Genomic DNA, 21,271 nt, shown 5'->3' on the forward strand with positions numbered 1-21,271 from the left:
AGTACACATAGTGAAGCTTTTTTAACTTCCAAAATTATTGCTTTCCATTCATTCATAGTAAACTCAACATTCAAGTCATGTTCCCATTGAGACATATATGCATATTTCTGAAAGTCAGTGCCCCTAATAAAATATAGAATTGAAATGGTTCCCCTTATTTTTCCCCACAGATCCCACAAATTTTCAAATTGTTCATATTCATCTCTCAACCACCCCTGTTTAAACATATAGTGTTTAACCTGTAAATTAAAAAAAAACCCCATCAGACTCAGGTAAATTATACTGCTCCCCAAAAGAACGCATTTCATCCACATCCAAAAGATCCCTGAAACAGAACTATCTCCGAGTGGCCCATCGATCAAAAACGAGGTGCCCAAGTCCTACAAAAAATCCCAGGTCCTTGCCAATGTGAGCATATGAAGAAGATACTCTAGACTTCCGAAATCGAGACCTAAGAGAGTCCCACAGTATTAACAAATGCTGGACAAAGGGGTTATCAGTTAACTGACTATATACCCTGGAGGGGAGAGAGGCCCACAAAACTGCCTTCAAAATATAATCCCGTACAAAGATTTGATCCATGAGTGCCACAACTGTCGGATGTTTTTGGCTCCAGGCAGAGATGAGCTTCAACAGAGCTGTCCAGTAGTACCATTCCAAGTTGGGCACTCCCTGCCCACCTAGGTCCACCGAGTGCCACATCACTTTTTTTTTTTTAATATCTTTATTTATAAATTTTTTAATTAACAATCATTTAACATGACTGCAATTACAGTACTTGAATTACAGCAAAGAGGAAAAAAAAGAATAATAACTGGAGGTATAACCTCCCATAGGCAAATAATTTCATTTAGTTAGTCCACAATAAGGTGAGGCAAAACACAAAGAAAAAAAATCAAAATTAGAAATATTTCAAGTTTAGAGCAGGAGAACTACTAAACCCACAATCGAATTTAACAGCATTAGCCTAAAGAGTTGTTCTGGTTAGAACGATTCTAATCCTCCTTGGAAACAATAAAGTCTTGTAGTTTCTTCGGGTCAGTAAACATATAGTTAACATCTAGTCAATGGAAAGAAAGCATCTGCAGGGAAATTTCAATAGGAAGGTTCCTTTCAAGGTAAGAGTCCTCTGCTTTAAACCCAAAAACTCACGTCACGGAAAATAATGTCCGTTTCAAATACAAATTGTACCAAAAGAGTAGTACGCTCAGTTATTACTTCAGGGGAGCTTTCAAGAAATTCAGTTAAATTAAGGCCCAGTTGAGATTGTGAGTTTGTTTTGAAGTTCCTTTTCCTGTAATGTATTGAGCTCTAGTAATTGGAGGATATGCTTCTTTCAGGATAGCCAAAATTTCATGGAAGTATTTCTTTAACATATCAATAGCTGACAACATGGGAGATTTTGGGAAATTAAGCAATCTTAAGTTTAATTTTCTAGCATTATTATCCAGGTATTCTAATTTCCTGTTAATAATCTCTCTTTCGTGACTGCCCCTGCAAAAGTTTGTAAAGTTTTTATCTCGCCTTCTAGCTTAAGAATTCTCTCCTCCTGTTTTTGAACAGTCTCAGACAGAGGTAAATAGATACTTTTCAAACCAGTCGTTTCTTCTGTAAACGTTTTAGTTACCTGGAGAAGAGAGCCGGTCAGTTCCTGAATCGCATCCCATAGGGTGTCCAATGTCACCACACTCGATTTTTCACTTTTCTTTCAGCTCATGGTAGCAGGCCCCAGGTTTGAAAAAAGAGATGGCTCCTCCCGTCTTTATTCGATATTAACTCTGGGGTAGAAGTAGCAGGGGGGCCTCCTCCAGGCATCAAAGAACTATGCTCCACTGCTTGTAAAAAACTGCTTCCCGGTCTGGGAGATGTCGTGCTCGACGGAGAGCTCAAAGAGATCTCCTCTGTGCTGAGGGCTTTCCTCTCCATAACGGGGAGGGAATGCCCGTTTGCAGTGAGCGTCAGAGTTCCCGGTACCTGAGCAGCAAACATCGTCAGTGTAGTCTGGTGAAGTGCGGGGTTCCCTCCAGGGGTTAAGGAGGCCTGCCCCCTGGACTTCCCTTTTCTTTTCCCCATGTAAACGGGGGGAGAAGACCGCTCCTGCTGACAATTCACAACGATTCAAGAGCTTAGGTACTTGCTTCTGCTCAAGATGCCATCTTGCCTCTCTTCGCCACATCACTTTTCTGTTTAATCGTGGTGCACTACCCCCAAAGGAAACTTGAGATATCCCATTGTAACCTTCTGAATTCCACCAGAGGAACCAAGATTGGCAACGTCTAAAACAACAACCTGGGTAAGATGTTCATTCTGACAGCAGCAATCCAATCCCACCAAGATAACCATCTGCCTCTCCAACTCGCCACATCTCTACGGAGCCACCAAAACAAGGGAACATAATTCAAATTAAACAGCTGGGAAATCTTGCTGGGTATCTGGACCCCTAAGTATTTGATACTGCCCTGGACAAATCAAAAGGGAAAGGCCCGAGCTAACGATTCCCGCTCCTGCTGTGTAAGTGAAACACCCATTAATTCTGATTTATCATAATTTATCTTAAATCCTGACAATTTACTACAATTGTTCAATTCACATAACAGCACTGGTAAAGTAAGACCAGGGGCCCGTACATAAAACAATACTTCATCCGCAAAAAGCGCCAATTTATGTTCTGTATCACCAATTCGGACTCCTTTAATATCCACCAATGACCGAATCCTCTGGGCCAGAGGCTCAATAAAAAGAGCAAAGAGCAGTGGGGATAATGGGCACACTTGCCGAGTACCTCTCTCAATCGGGAAGACAGAGGAATAGCCCCCATTATCTTAAGCCGTGCTACCAGACGTTCATATGACTGCTTTAGCCAACCCAGGAGACAGAGTCCAACTCCCATGTATTGCAGCACTTACCACAAGTAGGGCCACTCAACCCTATCAAATGCTTTTTTGGCATCTGTGCTCAAAAGAGCCACAGGAACTTCCCTCTGCTGGGCTTCCCACAACACATGTAGCGTACGGCAAATATTATCTCTGGGCTTCCCACAACACATGTAGCGTACGGCAAATATCTGCAACTTGCCTATGAGCTACAAAACCTGATTGATCTGAATGTATCAGTTTGGGGAGTTTCTGGCCCAACCTATCCACCAATACCTTAGACAAAATTTTAACATCCAAATTTATCAAAGAGATTGGACGGTAATATCCACAGAGTGCCAGATCCCGCCCCGGCTTCAAGAGCACAGATATACCCGCTTCATGCATACTGATTGGGAGCAATTGACCATTGAAACATGCATTCTCCGAGGACAAGCAGGCTGCTTGTTCTCATGTGGTTCGGCGTCCACGGCAGCCCAGGAACTGATGTTTTTCCAGCAAAAATCCAAAGAACTTTATGACAGCTTCCGGAGCGTGGGACAGATGCACTGCGCATGCGTGGCCATCTTCCCGCCTCAGTTTTTCTTTTTCCGCGGTGAAGAGTGGCTGCGTGTCGGTCTCTGTGCCTCAGGCCCAAGGAAAGACTTAGGCGTCCTTCGCGTTCTTTTTCAGCGCTTTCTTTTTGGTTTACATTGCCTTTTTTATCTTTTTTTCTTTTTTCCAGTATTTAAAAAAACAAACAAACCTCTTTTATCTTAGTTTTTTTCCCCCTGTAAGTTTCCTTTCGCTCCGTTGCGGCCTTCTTGGGCTGCACGTACGCGGTACTCCTTTTTGTGCCCTCTTTCGGCACAATCGAGCCTTTTGATTTCGGCGCCGCAATTTTTCTGCTGATGTCATTGAAGCCTCCCAGTGGCTTCAAGAAGTGTGCTCAGTGCCAGCGGCCAATCTTGGGCATTGACCCGCACTCCTGGTGCATCCAGTGCCTTGGGCCCGACCATCGCCCAGATGCTTGTAAGTTGTGTGAGTTTGAAAAAATGGACACAGGCGTCGAGAAGAACTCTTCGGGACCATCTTTTCGGAGCCCCGACTGATTCCTCAACGTCGACAGCGGTACCGGGTCGGCGGTGTCGATATTGGCACCGGGGATGGCATCGACATTGGGAGCGCAGGTAATGGCTGTCCAGACTTTACCACTAGCTGGGAGTAGCGAGCTGTCGAGTGGGTCTCCACTTGTCTTGAAGGCTCCTACTGCGCAGGCCCACCGGGATCGACCACTGTCGGACCCGACCCTGAGGAGGCATGTGGATTCCACGTCCTCCTCGTCAGTACCGAGGAGTACCGGTGACGTGCTTCGAGCGAAGACTAAGAAGCATCAGCACCGGTCTCCTTCAAGGCACGGTACCGGGAGCTCTGGGGCGTCGAAGGATTCGGCACCCGGAAGGCGTCAACGCCGGGAGGAGCGCTCTCCCTCCATACAAGAAGTGTCGGTGCGTCGATCTTCGGACAGCCCGGTACCGCCTCCCAGGCCTCCACAGATTCTGACATCGACTTCTGTACCGGCCCCACAGCCTTCCTCGACAGCGACTCTGGAGGAGAGCATCCGAGCCATTCTTCCAGGCCTTCTGGAAGGGCTGCTACGTCAGCCTGCCTCGGTACCGGGGGTGCTTGTGCCCGTGGTACCGTCAATGGAAGAGGCAGCTGGCTCCGTGCCTGTGGTGAGGTCCCCGATGCCGATACTGCTTGCAGCATCGGCCTCGGCTGCCACCCAGGTCGACTCCCCGTCAACATCGTTGGAGGGAGCTTCATCGCCGCTGGCATGGGAGTTGACTTCTAAACATCGCCATCGGGGACATGGTTCCTCGGCACGGTTTCAGACTGCAGTTCGAGAACTCTTGTCCAATACCGAGGAGGATGCCTCTTGGGATGAAGGGGAAAATCCCAGATATTTCTCTTCCGAGGAGTCTTGTGGTCTTTCTTCTGATCCCACTCCTTCACCTGAGAGGAAGCTTTCTCCGCTGGAGAGTCTCTCCTTCTCGTCATTTGTCCAGGAAATATCTGTGGGCATTCCCTTCCCTGTGGTAACTGAGGATGAGCCCAGGACTGAGATGCTCGAGGTCCTTGACTATCCTTCACCACCTAAGGAGTCATCCACTGGCCCTCTGCATAATGTCCTTAAATAGACATTGCTGAAGAACTGGATGAAACCGTTAACTAATCCCACCATTCCCAAGAAAGCGAAGTCCCAGTATCGAATCCATGCAGAACCTGAGTTGATGAAGTCGCAGTTACCTCATGACTTTATGGTTGTGGATTCCGCTCTCAAGAGAGCCAGGAGTATTAGAGATTTCACCTCGGCACCCCCGGGGCGAGAAGCTAGGACTTTAGACTCTTTTGGGAGGAAGGCCTATCAGTCCTCTATGCTTGTGTCCAAAATTCAGTCTTACCAGCTCTACACGAGCATCCACATACGGAACAATGTAAAGCAACTGGCGGACTTGGTGGATAAGCTCCCTCCGGAGCACACCAGGCCTTTTCAGCAGGTGGTCAGGCAGCTGAAGGCGTGTCATAACTTCCTGTCCAGGGGTGCTTATGACACTTTTGATGTTGCATCCAGATAGGCTGCTCAAGGTATAGTAATGCGCTGACTCTCATGGCTGCGTGCCTCTGACCTGGACAATTGGACCCAGCAGCGGCTTGCGGATGTCCCTTGCCGGGAGGATAATAGTTTTGGCGAGAAGGTCGAGCAGGTGGTAGAGCAGCTCCACCAGCGGGAAACCGCCCTCAACAAACTCTCCCACCGGGCACCTTCAGCATCTACCTCAACAGGTAGATGTTTTTTCAGGGGAAGGAGGAATGCTCCCTATGCTTACAATAAGCGTAGGTACAATCCACCTTCCCGACAGCCTTCTCAGGCTCAACCCCAGCACGCTCGTTCGCGTCTACAATGTGCGCCCAGACAGGCCCCTGCAGCTCCCCAGCAAAAGCAAGGGACGGGCTTTTGACTGGCTCCAGCTGAGCATAGCCGCCATAAAAGTACCTGTGCCGGACGATCTACCGGTCGGGGGGAGGCTAAAATTTTTTCACCAAAGGTGGCCTCTCATAACCTCCGACCGGTGGGTTCTTCAAATAGTCCAGTTAGGGTACTCCCTCAATTTGATCTCCAGACCTCCAAATTGTCCACCGGGAGCTCAGTCCTTCAGCTTCCAGCACAGGCAGGTACTTGCAGAGGAACTCTCCGCCCTTCTCAGCGCCAATGCGGTTGAGCCCGTTCCACCAGGGCAAGGTGGGATTCTATTCCAGGTACTTCCTTGTGCAAAAGAAAATGGGGGGGGGGGGGGGGGGGATGTGTCCCATCCTAGACCTCAGGGCCCTGAACAAATATGTGGTCCGACAAAAGTTCAAGATGGTTTCCCTGGGCACCCTTCTTCCCATGATTCAGAAAAACGATTGGCTATGCTCTCTGGACTTAAAGGATGCTTACACTCACATCCCGATACATCCAGCTCACAGGCAATATCTTCGATTCCATCTGGGAACACAGCACTTCCAGTATTGTGTGCTACTCTTTGGTCTGGCGTCTGCGCCCAGGGTTTTTACAAAATGCCTGGCAGTAGTTGCAGCGTCGCTATGCAGACTGGGAGTACATGTGTTTCCTTTTCTCGACGATTGGCTGGTGAAGAACACCTCGGAGGCAGGAGCTCTACAGTCCATGCAGATGACTATTCAACTGCTGGAGCTACTCGGGTTTGTGATAAATTACCCAAAGTCCCACCTTCCAGTTCAAAAACTAGAATTCATAGGAGCTCTGCTGGACTGTCAGACAGCTCGGGCCTATCTTCCCGAGTTGAGGGCAGACAACCTTCTGTCTCTCGTTTCCATGGCCAGAGCATCTCAGCAGATCACAGCTCGGCAGATGTTGACTCCTAGGCCATATGGCCTCCACAGTTCATAAGTACATAAGTAATCCACACTGGGAAAAGACCAAGGGTCCATCGAGCCCAACATCCTGTCCACGACAGCGGCCAATCCAGGCCAAGGGCACCTGGCAAGCTTCCCAAATGTACAAACATTCTTTACATGTTATTCCTGGAATGGTGGATTTTTCCCAAGTCCATTTAGTAGTGGTTTATGGACTTGTCCTTTAGGAAACCATCAAACCCCTTTTTAAACTCTGCCAAGCTAACTGCTTTCACCACGTTCTCCGACATCGAATTCCAGAGTTTAATTATGCCTTCACATGAGGTCTGCTCAATGGACCCTAGCTTCCCAGTGGTATCAAGGTGCGGGGAATCTAGAGGATGTGATCCAGCTGTCCACCAATTTTCACGATTCCCTTCAGTGGTGGACAATTTGTTCCAATTTGACCTTGGGACGTCCCTTCCAAATTCCTCAGCCTCAAAAAGTGCTGACCACGGATGCATCTCTCCTGGGGTGGGGAGCGCATGTAGATGGGCTCCACACTCAGGGAGCTTGGTCCCTCCAAGATTCAGGTCTTCAGATCAATCTCCTGGAGTTGCGAGCGATCCAGAATGCTCTAAAGGCTTTCAGAGATCGGCTGTCCAATCAAATTATTCAAATTCAGACAGACAGCCAGGTTGCCATGTATTACATCAACAAGCAGGGGGGCACCGAATCTCACCCCCTGTGTCGGGAAGCCGTCCAGATGTGGCTTTGGCCTCACCGTTACGGCATGTTTCTCCAAGCCACCTGTCTGGCAGGCATAAACAACAGTCTGGCCGACAGATTAAACAGGATTATGCAACCTCATGAGTGGTCACTCAACTCTGGTGTGGTACGCAAGATCTTCCGGGAGTGGGGCACCCCCTTGGTGGATCTTTTTGCCACTCAGATCAATCACAAGGGCCCTCAGTTCCGTTCCAGAATTCAGGCCCACGACAGACTAGCGTCAGATGCCTTTCTCCTTCATTGAGGGAAGGGCCTTCTGTATGCATATCCTCCCATACATCTGGTGGGGAAGACTTTGCTGAAACTCCAGCAAGACCGCGGAACCATGATTCTGATTGCGCCCTTTTGGCCATTTCAGATTTGGTTCCCGCTTCTTCTGGAGTTGTCCTCCAAAGAACCGTGGAGATTGGAGTGTTTTTCCAACCCTCATCACTCAGAATGAAGGGGCGCTCCTGCATCCCAACCTCCAGTCTCTGGCTCTCACTGCCTGGATGTTGAGAGCGTAGACTTTGCCTTCTTAGGTCTTTCTGAGGGTGTCTCCCGAGTCTTGCTTGCTTCCAGGAAAGATTCCACGAAGAGGTGTTACTCTTTTAAATGGAGGAGGTTTGCCATCTGGTGTGACAGCAAGGCCCTAGATCCTCGTTCTTGTCCTACACAGATCCTGCTTGAATACCTTCTACACTTATTAGAGTCTGGTCTCAAGACCAGCTCCATAAGAGTTCTTCTTAGTGTGATTAGTGCTTTTTATTATCGTGTAGAGGGTAAGCCTATCTCTGGACAGCCTTTAGTTGTTCGCTTCATGAGAGATTTGCTTTTGTCAAAGCCCCCTGTCACACCTCCACCAATGTCATGGGATCTCAACGTCGTCCTCACCCAGCTGATGAAACCTTGTGAGCCACTGGATTCCTGCCATCTGAAGTATTTGACTTGGAAGGTCAATTTCTTGGTGGCTGTTACTTCAGCTCATAGAGTCAGTGAGCTTCAAGCCTTGGTAGCCCGTGCTTCCTATACTAAATTTCATCATAACAGAGTAGTCCTCCGTACGCACCCTAAGTTCTTGCCAAAGGTGATGTCGGAGTTCCATCTTAACCAGTCAATTGTTTTGCCAACATTCTTTCCCCGTCCTCATACCCGCCCTGCTGAACGTCAGTTGCCTACATTGGACTGCAAGAGAGCATTGGCCTTCTATGTGGAGCGGACAAGCCCCTTCAGACAGTCCGCCCAAATGTTTGTTTCTTTCGATCCCAACAGAAGGGGAGTTGCTGTTGGGAAACACACCATTTCCAATTGGCTAGCAGATTGCATTTCCTTCTCTTACGCCCAGGCTGGACTGACTATTGAGGGTCATGTCACAGCTTATAGTGTTCGAGCCATGGCAGCGTCAGTGGCCCACTTGGAGTCAGCCACTATAGAAGAGATTTGCAAGGCTGCGACATGGTCATCAGTCCACACATTCACCTCTCATTACTGCCTTCAGCAGGATTCCCGACGCGACAGTCGGTTTGGGCAGTCGGTGCTGCAGAATCTGTTTGGGGTCTAGAATCCAACTCCACCCCCCTTGGCCCATTTTTGTTCTGTTCCAGGCTGCACTCTCAGATGTTTCTTCGTAGATCAATCTTTGTTATGTCCTCGCCGTTGCGAGGCCCTGTTGACCATTGTTTGTTGTTTTGAGTGAGCCTGGGGGCTAGGGATACCCCACATGTAAGAACAAGCAATCTGCTTGTCCTCAGAGAAAGTGAAGATACTTACCTATAGCAGGTATTCTCTGAGGACAGCAGGCTGATTGTTCTCATCAACCCGCCCACCTCCCATTTGGAGTTGTTGTTGGTCTTTATTTGCTATTTGACATAACTGAGGCGGGAACGGACGCACGCGGGCGGGAAGATGGCCATGCATGCGCAGTGCATCTGTCCCACGCTCCGGAAACTGTCATAAGGTTCTTTGGATTTTTGCTGGAAAAATCTCCGTTCCTGGGCCGCCGTGGACACCGACTCACATGTGAGAACAATCAGCCTTCTGTCCTCGGAGAATACCTGCTACAGGTAAGTATCTTCGCTTTCCCCACCCTAATCAATAATGGGCCTACCTCTCCCGCAAATATTTTGAAAAATTTCACCGAGAATCCATCTAAACCCGGAGCCTTTCCCCCCTTAAGACCCTTTATTACTGACATAAGTTCCTCTAGATGGAAAGGGGCCTCCTACTCCGCACGTTCCTCATTAGATAATTTTGGTAACTCCAGCCCATGCAATAAATCTTGGATCGATGTTATCGCTCCCCCCCTCCCCCCACTCTGCTATATAAAGATTGATAAAACTGGGTGAACTGTTCTTGAATGTCTCTGTCCCAGTAGTACAACTTGTCCCCCGGACCTTTCATTTTTGTTACAATAGATGCCTGTTGACAACGGCAAAGATAATTAGCTAGCATTCTGCCTGATTTATTGCCAAATTCAAAAAACTTGTTGCACCAATCTCCTCTCATACTTTACCCTCTCAACCTGCAGCGTGTTAAGCTCCATACGACATTGTCGCAACTCCCGAAAAACCTCAGCAGACTCTCCCCCCTGATGTAGTCGCTCCAAATGCACCAGTCGAGATCACAACTCCAATTCCTGTTTCCTATGTGCCCCCCATTTAATTAAGTGGCCCCGAGCCACTGCCTTCAGGGCATCCCACAAGATCCCATCAGACACCTCCCCCATGTCATTAGATACAAGATAATTCCGAATTACATCCCTCAACTCATTACACACCTTTTTGTCACCCAAAATATGCTCATTCAATCTCCAAAACACCAGGCATCTCTCCTTCTCCAGTCCTCCCACAGCTATTTCTACAGGGGCATGATCCGAAATAGAAGTGGGACCTATTGCTGAATCCAACACATGCCCCCACAACTGACGTCTACACCACAGTATATCTATTCTAGTGTATGTAGATTGGGAGTGAGAGTAAAAAGTGTAAGACCTCTACCCAGGATGTTGGAGTCGCCAAACATCCAATATATCCAGACCAGAGGTTAGTAATCTCAATTGCTTACAATGTGCTATACTTGAGCTACTTACTCTTCTAGAGTGATCCATCGCAGAAGAGGAAAGATTAAAATCCCCCCCCCCCCCCCCAATTATCACTCCTCCCTGCTTAAATTGGAGGAGAGGCTCCCTAATTGTCCCCAAAAATTCCCCCTGCCCATAAAGAAAACCATGCACTGCAAGACATCTGCCTAATTCATCTCTATACACAGCATCTTTTAGAAATGGGACCAGTCCTCCCACCTTCCCCCCCCCCCCCCCCCCCCCCCCCCCCAGCATCTGAATGTACAAAGCTTTCACTATAGGCCCTATGTGTGAGTAAATGTACATCTTGCTTTCGTATATGAGTCTCTTGAAGAAACACAATGTCCCAGTGGAGACATTGCAACTCACAGTGGACCAGGCTTCTTTTACCTGGCAAATTTAACCCATTAACATTCCAAGAACCCAAACGCATCCCCTTCTGCCCCAACCCAGCTACACCCCCCCCCCAAAAAAAAAATCCCCAGCTGAGCAGCACCACTGCCTGCCAGCTCAGAACCCTGAGGAAGTGGTTCATCAACAGAGCAGACTCCCCTTTTCCCCAAAATATTTTCCCGACTTCCCCTCACCACCCCCAATTCCCCAAACCAACACCATTCATACCCTTGATCCATGACAAAACTCATGCATACTAAATAATCGTTCAGACCCCCAACAAGCTAAACCAACCCCAGCTCCCATCCTAGCCAGAAAAGTGAGAAGCCAAGTCAAAAAACATTAAACAGCGTGCATTGAAAGAGGCACAGATAAAGATTTCAAGTAAACAAAATGTATCAGGTCATCTGTTCTGCTGCCCCACATCCAGAATCCTGGGAATGCACCGAGGAACCCCGACCAGAGCATACTTTCTGCCATGTGGACTTTTTCCTTGCCTGCACTGCTGCAGGAGGGGACTCTGCAAGCACACCAACCGGCAGGTCTTTACAACCAAGCTCTAAAAGTACTTTCCAACCTCCACCACAATGGTAACTCGCCTGGATTGTCCTGCCACTGTAAACTGCAAGCCAAACGGATAGAGCCAAAGATAGCGGGAGTTGGACTGTTGGAGATACATAGTGAGATCTCGCGTTCCTCTCGCCAAATCTTGAAACACTGAAACTTTATGGTTTTCCCAAGGGACCTCCCCCAAGGATCTCTCCATCTTCCATATTGTTTCTTTAACAGTGTAATCATGGAAGTAGACCACAATGTCCCTAGGCTGCGATTCACTTCAAGGCCCCAGGCTTCTGTGAACCCAGTCAAGCTTAATCTCAGGCAGGTGTTCCCCAGTCTGCTTTCCAGATGCCGAAATCAAAAGCTTAATACAGATCTCCCGAATTATTTGGGTGCAATTAATGTACTGTTCCAATTTGGGGATTCCCTTAAAGCGCAAATTGCACCGCCTGGAGCAGTTCTTCAAATCCTTGAGTGCCAACTTCATAGTATCTCGCTCCTGTTTTACATTGTGAAGCTCTGCACGCATCTCCTGCACATCTCCATCTAAGCTTTCAAGCTTTTCCTCCGCCTGCTCCACACGGTTCCCAACCTCACACATTTCTCTCTGCATGTCAGCCACCACCGATTGAATCGTTTTCCGCACTTCCGACATTTCCGCCTTCAGTGCCTTAAACCATCTGGCCACGTCCTGTTTCGTTAGTTCGCCATCTCTTTCTGGAAGCTCAACCCGGGTGTTCTGTTTCGGACCCTGAGTTTACGGGCACCATTTTGGCATTCAGCTTTGTTGGCATCCGACCTGAGCCAGCCGCGTGATCTTGCTGATCTGCAGTGAATTTATCTACAACCAGGCAACAGCCCTGAAGTTGGCAGGGTCAGGGAACCGGGAATAAAACAGATTTATACACCACTCCAACGGAGCTTGAGACTCAGGCATCCATCTCCAACGATGATGTCACTTCCTCCCCCCATGAATAGATTTTTTTAACTCATCCAAAAGTACAAAGACTAGGGGAACACTCAAGGAAGTTACATGGAAATACTTTTAAAACAAATAGGAGGAAATAATATTTTTTCACTCAACGAATAGTTAAGCTCTGGAACTCTTTGCCGTAGGATGTAGTAACAGCGGTTAGCATATCGGGGTTTAAAAAGGAGTTGGGCAAGTTTCTGGAGGAAAAGTCCATCATCTGCTATTGAGGTAGGCATTGGAGGGGAGGGGCAAGCCACTGCATACCCTGGGATTGGTAGCATGGAATGTTGCCATTATTTGAGTTTCTGCCAGGTACTTGTGACTTGGATTGGCCACTGTTGGATACAGAATACAGGGCTAGACGGACCATTGGTCTAACCCAGTATGACTATTCTTATGTTATTATGAAGAACTAGCATCCATTCTTGAATTCTTCATTTTGTCTATTGTAAACAAAAAATAAATTCTCCAAGGACAAGCAGGCTTATATATTCTCACAAGTGGGTGATGCCAACCCATGTCGCCCGGTCCTGGATTTATAAAAAGTATAAGTATAGCCTTGTGGAGTGCAAGACATGCTCCACCGTGCGTGTGTGCCTTCCTGGCCGCCGCATGACCATGGTATCCTTGGTTCTTTTTCTACCGTGGTGAGGAGAGGGCATGTTTTTATTTTTACCATCTCAACGCTTGGTCCTAAAGAGCTTTTTCATGCCTTTTGGTGATTTTGTCTAGTATTGTATTCCCAGTTGTGGAACCCCCTTTTTTTGTTTTTCCCTTATATTTTTAGTTTATTTTGCCCGGTTTAAAGTTTCCTTTATTTTTCATCATCGTTCAGCTGCTTTTAGGCTTGAATTCAGCCGGGAATTTTCCCTTCGTTTTTTGTTGTGCCTAGCCCCCTTTTCAGGCACCATTGTTTTGTTTAATTTAGTCCAGGAAGTTTTTCCTTCCATATCCACAAAGGTTTCCAGTGGCTTTAAGCACTGTAGCCGGTGCAGTTGGACGATCTCTGGGAAGGACACCCATTCTTGGGCTTGACCATAGCCCCACTAACTGTGTTCTCTGTCTTCGCATAAAGAAGATTTCCAGAGAGGCTCAACGAGAACAGATTTTTGCCAGTTCCTTGGCATTGATGTTGAGTGTCACACTGGCTTCAGGAGTATCAGTTAGCATGGCTGCTGCTAGACCCTTAGACATTGGGAGCAGTGAAGCATCGAGTGGGTCTCCACCTGCCTCGAGGCTTCCTGCTGTGCAGGACCCCCAGGACCGTCCATCATCTGACCCGACTCAGAGGCGACGTGGGGATTCAACATAGTCATCATTGACACCAAGGAGCCTCTGACATGCTTCGGGCGAAGGCCAAGAAGCATCCTCATTGGTTGCACTCGACGCATGGTGCCAGGAGCTCCGGGGCGTCGAAGGATTTGGCGCCCTAGAAGCGTTGGCACCAGGAGGACTGCACCCTTTCCATTTAGGAGGTGCCGATGTGCTGGTCTCCCAGCAGCCAAGACCCAGCTCCCGCATCGACCCTGGCAGTTATGCAACTTGCACCTGTGCTGTCACACCAGCCTTTCCTGGTGTTGACCCTCGATGAGTGCATCCAGGCCATGCTCCCTGAGCTGCTGGATGCACCTAATGCATCAGGGGTGCTTGGGCTTACCTTGTCTACTGTTGCGGCCCCGCTTGGCCCTCAGTCTGTGGTGCAGCCTCCGACACCAATGCCGTATGTGGCTCCAGTGTCAGTTGCCACCCAAGCCGGTACTCCTTCAGTGTCGGTGGAGGAAGCTTCACCAGAGTCGAGGCAGGAACCTACTTCTCAATGCCTTTCTTGAGGGCATGGTTCCTCCATGTCGAGGCAGGTTCAGTCACGACACTCCCATGAGGAGGTATTGAATGACACCGAAGACGAGCACTCATAGGACTCAGGAGGATCCAAGGTACTTTTCCTCTGATGAGTCTTATGGAATTCCCGCTGAACCCTCCCCTCCACCTGAAAGGAGAAAGTATCCTCTGGAGAGCCTTTCATTCTCTTCTTTTGTTAAGGAAATGGCTGATGCTATTACCTTTCTGTTGGAAGTGAAGGACGAGCCTATGACCAAGATGCTTGAGGTCTTGGACTACACGTCTCTTCCTAGGAAGGCTTTGACAGTCTCTCTCCATGAGGTACTCGGAAGTCCTCGTTAGGAACTGGGAGTCCCCTTTGTTGGTCCCAGTCATGCCCAAGAAGATCAACACCTAGTATCGGATCCACAGTGCACATGGTTTTGATAAGTCTCAGTTGCCTCATAATTCCATGGTGATGAAATGCACTCTAAAGAGCCATGAGTTTCAGGGACTATGCTTCAGCGCCCCCAGGTAGAGAAGCTAGAATCCTAGATTCTTTTGGGAGGAAGGTATACTAGGCTTCAATGCTTGTCTCCCGAATACAATCATAACAGCTCTTCACAAGTATCCACTTCCGAAACTCGAGTTCCAATTGTCGGACCTGGCTTAGATGCTCCCTCCAGAGCAAGCCAAGTTACTTCTCCAGTCGGTCAAGCAGCAGAAGGCATGTTGAAAGTTCTTGGCCAGGGGCACTTATGGCACTTTTGACGTGGTATCCAGGATCTTTGCCCAGAGTATAGCAATGCACAGATGCTCATGCCTGCGTGTTTCTGACTTGGAACATTCTGTTCAGCAGAGGTTGACGGATGCCTTATGCCTGGGAGAGAACCTTTTTGGAGATAAGGTTGAGGAGGTCGCTGACCAAGTCAAGGGGCCCTTTTACTAAGCCGTGTAAGCATCAACGTGCACCAAAATGGAGTTACTGCCGAGCTACCACGTGGCTCTTGTGGTAATTTCATGTTTGGCATGTGTCTGAAAAATCATTTTTATTTTCGGACGTTTGCCAAGTGACATTTGACGCGCATAGGTCATTACCGCCCGGTTACAATGTGAGACTTTATCGTTAGGTCAATGGCTGGTGGTAAGGTCTCAGACCCAAAATGGACACATGCCAATTTTGATTTTGTCACACATCCATTTTCGGCAAAAATTTGAAAAGGACCTTTTCTACAGGTGGTCTAAAAAATGGATCAACACATGCCTAAAGCCCATGCCTACACTACCATAAGCTATTTTTCAGCGCACCTTAGTACAAGGACCCCCAAAAAACATACTGATACCATCTCTTCTCTCTCCCACCAGGTGCCTTTTGCATCTGCCTCCTCAGCTAGGAGGACATTTGATAAACCAAGGAGGAGTACCTATTACGAGCCCCCAGTGCGCTCGTTCACGTCAACAGCATACATTTAAGGCTTCTGCTGCTCCCCAGTCAAAGCAAGGGGCAAGCTTTTGACTGGCTCCAGCAGATCATAGCCATAGTAAAAGTGTCCGTTTTGGATGACTTGCTGGTCGGGGGGAGGCAGACGTTTTCCCACGAATGGTGGCCCCTTATAACCTCCGACCGGTGGGTTCTTCAAATAGTCCTTCTTGGATACGCATTCAGTTGGTATCAAAAACCTCCAAATTGCCCACTGAGATCTCATTCATTCAGGTCACAGCACAGACAGGTACTTGCAGAGGAACTCTCCGCCCTTCTGAAGTCCCATGCGATCGAGCCCGTTCCACCAGGTGTGAAGAAGGATGGGGATTCTATTCCAGGTACTTCCTTGTGCAGAAGAAAATGGGGGGATGTGTCCCATCCTAGACCTAAGGGCCCTGAACAAATTTCTAGTCTGAGAAAAGTTCAGGATGTTTTCTCTGGGCACCCTTCTCCCAGTGATTCAGGAAAACGATTGACTTTGCTCTCTGGACTTAAAAGATGCATATACTTGCATGCGTGGGATAAACATAAAGGAATCCTGTGCAGAAGGAAGGGATCCTCAGGAGCTTAGCCTAGAATGGGTGGCAGAGCTGGTGGTTGGGAGGCGGGCTAGTGCTGGGCAGACTTATACGGTCTGTGCCGGGGCTGGTGGTTGGGCGGCGGGGATAGGGCTGGGCAGACTTATACGGTCTGTGCCAGAGCCGGTGGTGGGAGGCGGGGTTGGTGGTTGGGAGGCGGGGATAGGGCTGGACAGACTTATACGGTCTGTGCCCTGAAGAGGGCAGTACAAATAAAAAAATAGCACATATGAATTTATCTTCTTGGGCAGACTGGATAGACCGTGCAGGTCTTTTTCTGCCGTCATCTACTATGTTACTATGTTACTGATACTGCCAGCCCACCAGAAGTATCTTCAGTTTTGCTGGGAACACATCACTTTCAGTACCACATGTTGCCTTTTGGCCTCGCATCAGCTCCCAAGGTGTTCACCAAATGTCTAGTGGTAGTTGCAGCATTGCTAATCAGACTGGGAGTTCATGTGTTCCCATGTCTCGACAATTGTCTGGTGAAGAGCACCTCTTCAGATGGAGCTCAGGAGTCCATGCGAATGACTATTCGGGTGCTCGAGCTACTAGGGTTCATTTTAAACTACCCTAAGTCCCACCTTCATCCCGTCCAGTAATTGGAATTCATAGGAGCCCTGCACGATACATAGAAAGTTCGAGCCTACCTTCCGGAGATGAGAACAGACACTCTTGTCGCACTTGCTTCCAACATTCAATCCTCTCAGCAGGTCACAGCTCGGCAGATGGCAAGATTGTTGGGTCACATGGCTTCCACAGTGTATGTTACAGCCATGACATGTCTTCACATGAGATCAGCTCAGTGGACCCTGGCTTCTCAGTAGTTTCAAGCCACGGGGAACGTAGAAGATGTCATCCAAGTATCCGCAGAGATTGTACGCTCTCTTCAGTGGTGGACCATTCGATCCAATTTGATTCTGGGACTTCCATTCCAAATTCCTTAGGCATAAAAAGTGCTGATGACTGATACATCGCTTCTGGGATGGGGAGCTCATGTAGATGAGCTTCACACCCAAGGTGTTTGGTCCACCCAGGAAACAAATCTTCAGATCAATTTCCTGGAGCTCCAGGCTATCTGGAACCCTCTGAAGGCTTTCAGAGATCAGCTGTCTCATCAAATTGTACTCCTACAAACAAGACAATCAGGTTGCAGTGTATTATACCAACAAGCAGGGGGGCACTGGATCACACCCTCCGTGTCAGAATGCCATGGCATGTTCCTTCAAGCCACTTATATGGCGGGCAAAAACAATACCCTGGCCGACAGATAAATCAACCCACACGAGTGATCTCTCAGTATGGGCATAGCCTGCGATATACAAAAAGACAAATGGGGTTCACACTCTCCACAGGAACGGAACACAACAGTAAAGGAGTGAAAAGGACCCAAAATCAAATGATCAGTCAACCACACAAGGGTAAGATGCTCCGAAAGAACCCTTTATTCAGACCCAACACGGCCCGTGTTTCGGCTAGAACAGCTTTCTTCAGGGGTCAATCTATTGGTATTCAGTAATATATTTTGATTGATGGAGTATTTAGATATCTTGACAAGCTGTTTGTGTAACGTGCTGCCGGATATCTAAATGCTCCATCAATCAATCAATATATTACTGAACACCAATAGATTGACCCCTGAAGAAGGCTGTTCTAGCCGAAACACGGACCGTGTTGGGTCTGAATAAAGGGTTCTTTTGGAGCATCTTACCCTTGTGTGGTTGACTGATCATTTGATTTTGGGTCCTTTCCACCCCTTTGCATAGCCTGCGATATGACAGGATTACACACTTCCAAGCGTGGGACACCCCCTCAGTGGATCTTTTTGCCACTCAGCTCAACCACAAAGTCCCTCAGTTCTGTTCAAGACTTCAGGCCCATGACAGACTAGCATCAGATGCTTTTCTCCTTAATTGGGGGACAGGTCTTCTGTATCTGTATCCTCCCATATCTCTAGTGGGGAAATCTTTGTTGAAACTCAAGCAAGACTGTGGAATCATGATTCTGATCGCTCCATACTGGCTTTGGCAGATATGGTTCCCTCTTCTTGTGGAGTTATCTTCCAAAGAACCATGGAGATTTGAGTGTTTTCTGACCCTCATCATGCAGAACGATGAGTCCCTTCTATATCCCAACCTCCAGTCTCTGGCTCTCACAGTTTGGATGTTGAGAGCTTAGAATTCGCTTCCTTGGGTCTTTTGTAGGGTGTCTCCTTGGTCTTGCTGGCTTCCAGGAAAGACTTCACTAAGAGGTGCTATTCTTTCAAACGGTGGAGGTTTGCCATCTGGTGTGAGAGCAAGGCCCTAGATCCCCTTGCCCTACATAGACCCTGCTTGAATACCTTCTACACCTATCAGAGTCTGGTCTCAAGACCAACTCAGTAAGGGGTCACCTTAGTGCAATTAGTGCTTATCATCAGCATGTAGAAGGTAAGCCCATCTCTGGACACCCTCTATTTGTTCACTTCATGAGAGGTTTGCTTTTGTCAAAGCCCCCTGTCAAACCTCCACCGGTGTCATGGGATCAAGCCACTGTATTCCTGCCATCTGAAGTACTTGACCTTGGAAGGTCATTTTCTTGGTGGCTGTTGCTTCAGCTTGTAGAGTCAGTGAGCTTCAGGCCTTAGTGGTGGATGCACCTTATACTAAGTTTCATCACAATAGAGTAGTCCTCCGCACTCCCCCTAAGTTCCTTCCAAAAGTGGTGTCTGAATTCCATCTGAACATGTCGATTATCTTGCCAACATTCTTTCCCCGATCTCATGCCCATCCTGGTGAAAGCAGTTTACACACCTTAGATTGCAAGAGAGCATTGGCCTACTACATGAAGAGGACCAGGCCCCACAGACAGTCCGCCCAACTTTTTGTTTCTTTTGATCCCAAAAGGATGGGGGTCGCCATGGGGAAACACACTATTTCTAATTGGCTAGTAGATTGCATTTCCTTCACTTATGCCCAGGCTGGGCTGGCCCTAGAGGGTCATGTAACAGGTCATAATGTCAGAGCCATGGCTGTGTTGGAAGCCCACTTGAGGTCAGCCTCCATCGAAGACATTTGCAAGTCTGCGATGTGGTCTTCAGGCCACACATTTACAGCACACTACTGCCTTGAGCAGGATACCCCACACTTCATTCGGTTTGGGCAGACAGTGTTACAGAATCTGTTTGGAGTCAAGAACTCCACCCTGCTAGGCCTGTTTTATTCTGTTCCAGGCTGCAATGTCATTCAGATTTTGTCTAGTTTCAGATTAATCTGTGTTATGTCCTCACTGTTGCAAGGCCCAGTTGACCAATGTTTGTTGTTTTTGGTGAGCCTGGATTCTAGAGATTCCCCACTTGTGAGCATACATAAGCCTGCTTGTCCTTGGAGAAAGCAAAGATACTTACCTATAGCAGGTATTCTCTGAGGACAGCTGGCTTTGTATTCTCACAATCCCTCCCACCTCCCCTTGGAGTTGTCTCCTTTGTTGTTTTTATTTTATTTAAACTGAGGAGACCGCATTGGCGTGGCGGGCAGGAAGGTATGCGTGCATGTGTGGTGAGGCATGTCTCGTGCTCCACAAAGCTCTACTTACACTTTTTATAAGTCCCAGACCGGGCAATCCAGGTCGGCATCATCCACTTGTGAAAATACAAAGTCTGCTGTCCTCGTAGAATACCTGCTACAGGTAAGTATTTTCACTTTGTGGCTGAACGACTTCCTGTATGGGCAATGTTTTAACAAAGGAAAAGTAAGCTGGCTCTATAGCTGTTTTCCTGATGGATCTCTAAAAACACTGGCCAGTATTTCTTCCTCCTGCATGCAAAACTTGGTGAATATCTGTCCTTTTACTTTTGAGAATTGTACCTTTGGATAGGTGGATTTATGAGCAATGATTACTTCTATATGTTTTCAGTGTTCTATATGTGAGAAAGCACAAAAGCTAAACAAGCTAGACATAAGAGCTTAGACAAGTTTAGGTGGCAGAGCCGGTGGTGGGAGGCGGGGATAGTGGTTGGGAGGCGGGGATAGTGCTGGGCAGACTTATACGGTCTGTGCCAGAGCCGGTGGTGGGAGGCAGGGCTGGTTGGGAGGCGGGGATAGTGCTGGGCCGACTTATACGGTCTGTGCCAGAGCCGGTGGTGGGAGGCGGGGCTGGTTGGGAAGCGGGGATAGTGCTGGGCAGACTTATACGGTCTGTGCCAGAGCTGGTGGTGTGAGGCGGGACTGGTAGTTGGGAGGTGGGGATAGTGCTGGGCAGACTTATACGGTCTGTGCCAGAGCTGGTGGTGGGAGGCGGGGCTGGTGGTTGGGAGGCGGAGATAGTGCTGGGCAGACTTATACGGTCTGTGCCAGAGCTGGTGGTGGGAGGTGGGACTGGTAGTTGGGAGGCGGGGATAGTGCTAGCCAGACTTATACGGTCTGTGCCCTGAAGAGGACAGGTACAAATAAAAAGTAGCACATATGAATTTATCTTGTTGGGCAGACTGGATGGACCGTGCAGGTCTTTTTCTGCCGTCATCTACTATGTTACTAAAAACTGAAGCTTACATTTTTTTAACAAACAATTATATAGCTATCAAAAACCCTAATTACATTTTCCATTTCTAATATGGGTTCGTTTGGTTTTCTCTGTAAGTATTGCTCACATATGAGTAATATGTGACATCTCATTCTGCAATTCTAAATCCTATAGGATCATCCTCCATGGCGTCTGCATGTAGTGGAAGTTTGGCCTTAATGGATGCAGGTATAGTACACAATATGACAAATTATTTACATGTAAATTAATTCATGCCTTTATGGTGCTAAACATTATTGATTGTGATGGATTTAAAATATTTGTTGTGCTATTGCCTTTTTTCTCTTA

The 21,271-nt window shown here is 47.9% G+C and overlaps 1 protein-coding gene across 1 annotated transcript in view; it reads left to right on the top strand.

Moving 5' to 3' along the window:
• Positions 1 to 21,271, top strand: part of PNPT1 (polyribonucleotide nucleotidyltransferase 1) — a 162,675-nt gene that overhangs the window by 85,636 nt on the left and 55,768 nt on the right. Inside the window, exon 18 of the mRNA XM_030196210.1 lies at positions 21,098 to 21,151. Within this exon, the coding sequence (XP_030052070.1) occupies positions 21,098 to 21,151 (54 nt within the window). The remainder of the gene's footprint in view (positions 1 to 21,097; positions 21,152 to 21,271) is intronic.

The sequence above is a fragment of the Microcaecilia unicolor genome, chromosome 3, assembly GCF_901765095.1.
Source record: "Microcaecilia unicolor chromosome 3, aMicUni1.1, whole genome shotgun sequence".
Lineage (NCBI taxonomy): Eukaryota > Metazoa > Chordata > Amphibia > Gymnophiona > Siphonopidae > Microcaecilia > Microcaecilia unicolor.